At 48.0% G+C, this 7200-nt stretch overlaps 1 protein-coding gene across 1 annotated transcript in view; it reads left to right on the top strand.

Annotated features, from left to right (window-relative positions):
- Positions 1 to 5822: 5822 nt before the first annotated feature.
- The window catches only part of Tvp23a (trans-golgi network vesicle protein 23 homolog A), a 36481-nt gene continuing 35103 nt past the window's right edge, over positions 5823 to 7200 (top strand). The window contains exon 1 of the mRNA XM_085832508.1: positions 5823 to 6112. Coding sequence (XP_085688634.1) covers positions 6105 to 6112 — 8 coding nt within the window. The 5' untranslated portion in view covers positions 5823 to 6104. The remainder of the gene's footprint in view (positions 6113 to 7200) is intronic.

Below are 7200 nucleotides of genomic sequence, written 5' to 3'. Positions count from 1 at the left end.
AGGGAGATGGAGACTAGCCTGGCTTACACATGCCCCCAATACTGTAAAAATGAAATAACCTTCATACTTAGAGCAAATTATAGTAAGTCTTTTCTCACCAGGGTGAATTTTTTCCAAATGTGTATATTCACTTTTGGTCAGCTTGCTCCAAAATTTCCCATATTACAGCAGTGTCTGTGGAAGAGGAGAACTCTGGGAGAGCCTAGTCCCCAGGAAAATAGCTGCTTCCTCCTCATGGGACCTGTGCTTTCACAGCAGGTTATCAGCTTCCGCTTAAACCTCTCCCAGATACCTTGAAGAGCCAAGCACACCGCACTGGGGCACATTTGCACTGGGTTCATTTGAAGTGAGTGAAATGTTCTGGCTTCAGGGTGATCCCTGGGGAAGTTTGCAGGCTGGATCACTTTACAAGCTACAGTCCCATTAGGGATGAAGTACCAGAGCCTTGTCTTACCATTGTCCCATTATCAAGCAAAAAGCTGTGATTTTTCTCCCGCCAGGCATTTCCCTGTTTTTTTTGGAAGTCCTCTTCAAAGTCTGGTCTTATTTCATGCTGTTTACTGACCTTTGAGCCTGCTCAGCTTCTCTCCTGTCTGTCTGTCTGTCTGTCATTTTTTTTCTTTCCCTGTCCTCACTTTGTCCCTAGGGATCTGATCTCATCGCCCCGAAAACACCTCTTCGTCTGGACCAGTTCATTTTTATTGTCAGTTTGACACAACCTAGGAACAGAGAGTCTCAGTAGGGAACTTCCCAGATCAGAATGGCTTGTGGGCAGGTAAGACATTAACTTGATGGATACCTGCTGTAGGAGGGCTCAGCTTACCATGAGCCCTAAGCTGGTGACACTGGGGTGCCAGGAAGACCCCACTCTTTCCCAGTCATTAATGGCACTTCTTTCCTTTCTCCAGACTGGCCTGGTTTGTATAACATGACTCCTCTGTACCAGGCGGCCCCCTTTATAGCCATTGACCTTTGCCCTGAAATTCTTGTAAACTCCTGGTGGGGGACAACATGGTGGACACAGGGCACTGCTGTGTGACTGGGAGTGAGAAACAGCTGAGGAGAGGGAAAGCAATTTCTCATGCTGCTGCCGATTCCAGAGAGTGGGATAATTGTGGAGCCACCAATAAAAACTCTTCCGTCCTACAGGTGACTTCAAGGCTGTGGTGCTGATAGTGGTAGTAATAAGTTCATTTAGCTATGATTTGGATTGAGTCTTTGGTCTTTTCCTGCTGGATTCACACTCCATACCACCTTAGGCAGGTGATCCTGCGCTGTCTGAAGCAGCTGACGGTTAGGAGCATAGCATGAAGGTCCCTGTGGCCATGGATCTCCATGGAAACCAGGCATGTTAACTGTGAAGGATTGGCTTTCCAATGGGAAAGTTGTAAAACAACAAACCTGTTCTTCCATTCAAGAGCTGGGGATTGGAGGTAATCTGGGACTTGGCCTGGTGGTCTGCATTATGGGCCAGGCCATATCAAGCTCCTACAGTCAGGACCAGGACCAGAGGTGGCTAGTAATTTAAATGAGTCAGGGGCTCCCAAAGCCTCCAAAGCCAGGATGGAGATGGCTAATAGACCAAATGACCTCTATACTATCTGCATGTCTGAGAGCAGGCCAGAGTCCAAAGCCAGGGTGGAGATGGCTAATTGGCCAAATGACCTCTATACTTTCTGCATGTCTGAGAGCAGACCAGAGTCTTCCCTGGGCCCTTACGCTAGCACAGGCAGCCTATCTCTAGAATCCATCTTCCTGGAGGAAATGACATATATCCTAAGTCAAGTTTAGGTGTAATCCAACTTCCGTGTTTACTGGGGGTTGTGTCATACTGGGAAGCCTTTTTCCAAATCCTACTGTGCTTAGATTTGTGGGGAATAAACCATCTGATATCAGATTCCCCTATGTCTTGACTCAGGTTGATGAAGCCAGTCTGAATCAAATTCCCACTTTCACCTCTTGGCAGTTTGCTTCCAAACAAACTGGTTTGGACACCAGCGAGAGAGTCTGCAAACAGCATCCCTCCGTGGTCTCTGCTTCAGTTCTAGCTTGAGTTTCCTCCCTGAATCTCTCAGTGATGGGCTAGATTTAGAAATGTAGCCCAGGCAATCCCTTTCTCCTCAAGTTGCTGTAAATCGGGATGATTGTCACAGTAACAGGTCTGTGGCTGTTCTCCTGTCTTTCCTGTGAGAAGGTGAACGGCTGTACTAGATCTCCATATGTTCCTGCTCTCAAATGCGTGGGATCAAGTGACCCTGGGTTGAACCCACTAACACACATGAACCAAAATAAACCTTCCCACTCTGGACATGTTTCTGTGGAATTGTTGGTCACAGTAACATAAAAGTAACCAATACACTCCTGTTTGTATATTGAAGTCCCCTAAAATGTGCTCCTGTTTGGAGCCTGGGACAGGCTGCAAGGGAACAGACTCCACTGACACCCTGAACTCAGGCGTCCAGCCCCTGGAACCAGGAGACAAAAGCCTGTGGTTTGAGACACTCCCTCTGTAGGACAGGTTCAACTTCCAGTCCCGAAGAGAAATCATGCATGGGGTGGGGTCTCACCATGGTGACATCTGAGTGACCTTGGCCAGAAATTCCACTTGCTTAGTTATTAATTGGATGCTTTAGACTCTCTAGTTTAGTTCAAACATACCTGAAGGTCAGTCGTGGCTTTGGGCTGTTCACTGCACAAGTCACTTTGGGTAGAGACCTCTTCTCTACATTCTGTGACAAAAAGACCCAAAACCACTGTCTCCAGCACCATCAATCTCATTTTGTGATGAACCTGAGGCCCAGAGGGATTAGTGACTTGCCGGAGATATCCCGGTTGCTAAGAGGCAAACCTAGCTTCAGACCTACACAAGCTGAGCAGCTGCTTTCTTCACCGGCCAACAGTAGTGCTTCTGTGCTGTTGGCATTTGGTGCATTCCGTGGAGCTCTGCCTTCCGCCCATGGAGAGCTGGTGTGGCTCACGAGGCTTCCTCTTCCAGTTTGGATAGGTGCCATGGCCTGGCAAACAGCCTGCTGCCCTTTCTTGTCAGTGGGTGCATTTCCCGTAAGTGGTGACTCTTGTCTGCTGGCTCTGAGTCCTGCCAGCCCTTTATGTCAAGCACAGCATAGCTCTGTGCTCTGTCGGCCAGGGTCTTTGAACTTCTTCCAAAGAATAACAGCAATCTTGAAAGAGTCCTCAGAACTGGACTTTGCCCAGCCCAGCTAGCCTAGCCTCTCCTAGCCTCAGGTCTCCCCTTACTCTCTAGGCTGGGCAGAGACACTAATGGGCATACCTCACTGGGTTGTGTACCTTTTCCTCAATAACCACACAGCACAGAATGTTCTGAAAGCTTCCATCACTGGTCAAAAGTTACATTCATTCTTCTGGAGCAGTGGCTCTCAACCTAATGCTGTGAGCCTCTAAAACAGCTCCTCATGCTGTGGTGACATCCAACTATAACATTATCTCACTGCTACTTCATATTTCTAGTTTTGCTACTGTTATAAATTGTAATGTGAATACCTGTGTTTTCTTAGGATGGTTTAAACTCCAAAGGGGTCGTGACCCACAGTTCTAGAGTCCTAGATAGAAGTCTGAGGAGGTGAAAGTTCAGACAAGAGGATTAGTGATCACAGAAACTGCTAGAACAGAAACTCGTCCAGCTAAAATTTAGATCCTAACACTAGAGAGGGACTTAGCCTGCACACAGGTGCTCTCTCCTGACGGTAAAGGCAATGTGGCCCTGGAGGTCAAGGCCAAGTTAGAAGTGGACTGGACTGAGATCACACAGGAAAGGGCCTTGAGGAGGAGCTTTGAGCAGATGAAGGCAGCCATAGTAGCTGTTTACTCTGAGCACTTTGTTCCCATGGCAACATTTCTCAAGATCCCACTGGCCCCATCACCCTTGCCAGCACCTGGAATAACTCTTCCATTTATCTCCAGGTAGGGTTGCATCTTACCAATTAAAAGCAAGGAATCCAGGCCATACAAAGGATTAGTTTTGCACAGGATTTTACCTTCACTAAACTGACGTTGGAATTAAGCATTGGGTGATACACACTGTAATCCCAGCACTTAAGAGATGGAGCCAGGGAAATGACAAATGTATGGTCAGCCTAAGCTATAGAGAGACCTTAAGTGAGACCACAACAAGATAAAATAGAGCAAGAAAGGAAAATTCAGGAAGTTGGGGATCTAGCTCAGTTGGTGCCTGTCCAAAATATACAAATCACGGGTTTCGCCCCCAACACAGCATAAGGCAGGGTTGGTAGTACATATATCAGAGCTCAGGAGGTGGAGGCAGGAGAGTTAGAAATTCAAGGTCATTCTTGGGTTTGGGTTCAAGGTTAGCCTGGGCTACATGAGACTCTGTCTCAAAACAAAAATAAAAACAAAAATAAAACCACAACTAAATTAGTAACCAAGTGTGTGTCACACACTCACAATCCCAGTGGTCAGCATCCATGAGGCAGGCCAGGAAGATCAGAAGTTCACGGTTATTCAAACCAAAACCAAAAGTGTGAGGCCAGCCTAGGCTACATAAGACACTGAGACCCTGGCTAAAATTTTAAATTAAGAAAGGACAGGAGGAAAGAGCATTGCTCAGGAGGCAGAATTTGCACAGGTCCCAGGAGGGCAGACTCTAGCAGACACACAGGTTTCTCTCTTCAGACAAAGGAGACCTCCTCCACCCCCAAATGTTGGGCAAGGATTGGTTTACAACCTGATGGTCCTTTGCTATTTGTAGGGCCAGGCTTTAGACCCAAATAAAATCAGACATGGTGACTCACAACTGTGATTCCAGCGCTTGGTTGGGGTGCAGAGCTGGGAGGATCAGGTAGAAGGTTATTCTCAGCTACTGAATGAGTTTGAGGTCAGCCTGGAATCCATGATCCACAGCATCTCAAAACAAACAAAATCTAATTTACCTTTCTTTCTTTCTTTCTTTCTTTCTTTCTTTCTTTCTTTCTTTCTTTCTTTCTTTCTTTCTTTCTTTCTTTCCTTCCTTCCTTCCTTCCTTCCTTCCTTCCTTCCTTCCTTCCTTCCTTCCTTCCTTCCTTCCTTCCTTCCGTGGTTTCTCTGTGTAGCCTTGGCTGTCCTGGAACTCACTCTGTAGACCAAGCTGGTCTCGAACTCAGAAATCTGCCTGCCTCTGCCTCCCGAGTGCTGGGATTAAAGGTGTGTGCCACAACGCCCGGCACTAACTTACATTTCTTAAATTCACTCCTAAATTTAAAATGTATCACTTACTGGTTCTGCTGTGGAGACAGACACAGTATGGAAGGTTAGACATAGACTCACGTCACTGTGCTGTGGGCTCACAGGGGTTCCTCACATCCCAGTGCCTCTCTTAAGGCCATCAAATCACCGTCACCAGGGAATAGTTTGCTAAACCTCTACACTGAGAAGGGCTCTTTATATGCACTGTGTTTAGTCCTTGTGTTCCTAGATAGGGGAATTGTGGCCCCATTTTATAGACGCAGGCACTGAGGCCAGACAGATGGTGTCTCCTGCACAGGTGTCCCATCCAGGCCTGTTGACAACCAGTCATTGAGCTTCAAGAGTCTCCAGAGCCCAATGGCTACACAAGCCTGGAGGCCCTTCAGGGACTGTTGGGGGTCCAAGACTCAGCTACAGGACCAGAGATAAGACCGAGCCTCGAGGTTCTGATCCCTGCCCCTATGTAGGAGGAGGAGCAGAGAACATGGAAGAAAAGGTTTAGTCTCTGCTCTAAGTATTCGCTATATCCCAAATACGCCTAGTATTTCCCTTAGGAAAAATAATTTCCCAAATGCCTCCCTTGAGTCTCCAAAGGCCTGGACTCCTCAAACCTACCTAGCAACAGGTGACTTAGTCACAGGCAGCTCCTCGCTAAGGGCAGAGGAAACCCTGGCATCTCTTCCTTCATTTTGTTTGTCTCCTTGTGTTTACCTCAGACTCCTGCCTCATTCTGCCCAGACATGGAAATTATAAAGCCCATCTGACTCCTTTTATTCCCCTCAAGACTGAAGATAAATAAGACAGTGTGCTAAGTTTGCAGTCACCGGGACTCCAGAACAGCAGACTTCCCAGGCCCACCAACTGCGTTGCTGAGGCTTCACCTTGGAATGACCAGGTTAGTCTCCCTATTAAGAGATTTACAGTGTCTCAGACCCAGTGGCGCAAACTGACCAGTGAGGGACAGGACCGCAACTCAGCCAGGACTGCTTAATCGGGATACCTCTGACTCCTGACTTAGGTCCTCTACCAAACCTAACACTTGTATCCGTACCCTGAAGATGAACTCAGGGTCACTGGGCCCCTTCTCCTGCTTCTCCCCACAGTGTTGATTAAATCTCTTCTGCTTTTCACTCTCAACCATCTTGTGTGTGGGTGTATGGGGACAGGCAGCTGAACCTAGTTTATTGCTGCTGCCAGATGCTACCCTGGCTTAAGACCTGAAACCCGACCTACAGTGTGGCTGGAGCCAGCTTCAGAGCAATGATAAAACTCCCTGCACAGTTCTTGTCCTTTGTCCTCCTGTCCTTTGCCCTGTGTGGACAGCCCAGGGGAGGTGGAGAACAGGGTAACCTCACGATCATACGGTGACCTTCGTGGTAGATTTAGTGGTCAGTCGTGAGGTTTCCCATTCTGAGAATGTCAGTTAGCCCGGATGGGGTTTCCTAGGGGCTTTTCCCAGCCCCTTGCCCCAACTCAACAGACACCAGAAGCTGCTTGTCTTTCGAGTCAGAGGAAAAGCCCCTAAATGCACTGCAATGGCCGCTCACCTCCACCTGGCCTCCACTGGGGACCAGGACACTCCTGGTGGCTGTGGTTCCTCGGTGTCATATCTGGGCCTGGAGCCAGCAATGGGTTGGGAAGAGCCCACAACACTCTCCAGAAAGCCTGCCTTGGTGGTATTAAATCCTGATGACTCAGGGATAATTGAGGCCTTGAACTGAGCTTTCTGCTGCCCAGGTAATGGAGCCAGCCTCCATTCCAGCAGAACCCCAGGCCCTTCCTCTACTCTGCCAGGTGGGAAGCTGGAGAGAAGGCCCTGGGTCTGACCCTGGGAGCTTTGGCAATCTGCTGTGCTGATTTTAGTGGATCATCTTATTAGTTGAGCAGCAGAGGGTTTAGAAGCTACTAGAACTGATGCTGGTTTGGAAATATATACATATACATACAAACACACAGACATGTTTGTGTGGGGTGTGTGTGTGT

This window comes from Mus caroli, unplaced genomic scaffold (assembly GCF_978045245.1).
Source record: "Mus caroli unplaced genomic scaffold, Mus_caroli_1 scaffold_17, whole genome shotgun sequence".
Lineage (NCBI taxonomy): Eukaryota > Metazoa > Chordata > Mammalia > Rodentia > Muridae > Mus > Mus caroli.
Note: the sequence above shows the minus strand (reverse complement) of the source record. Positions and strands in the feature narration are given on the sequence as shown.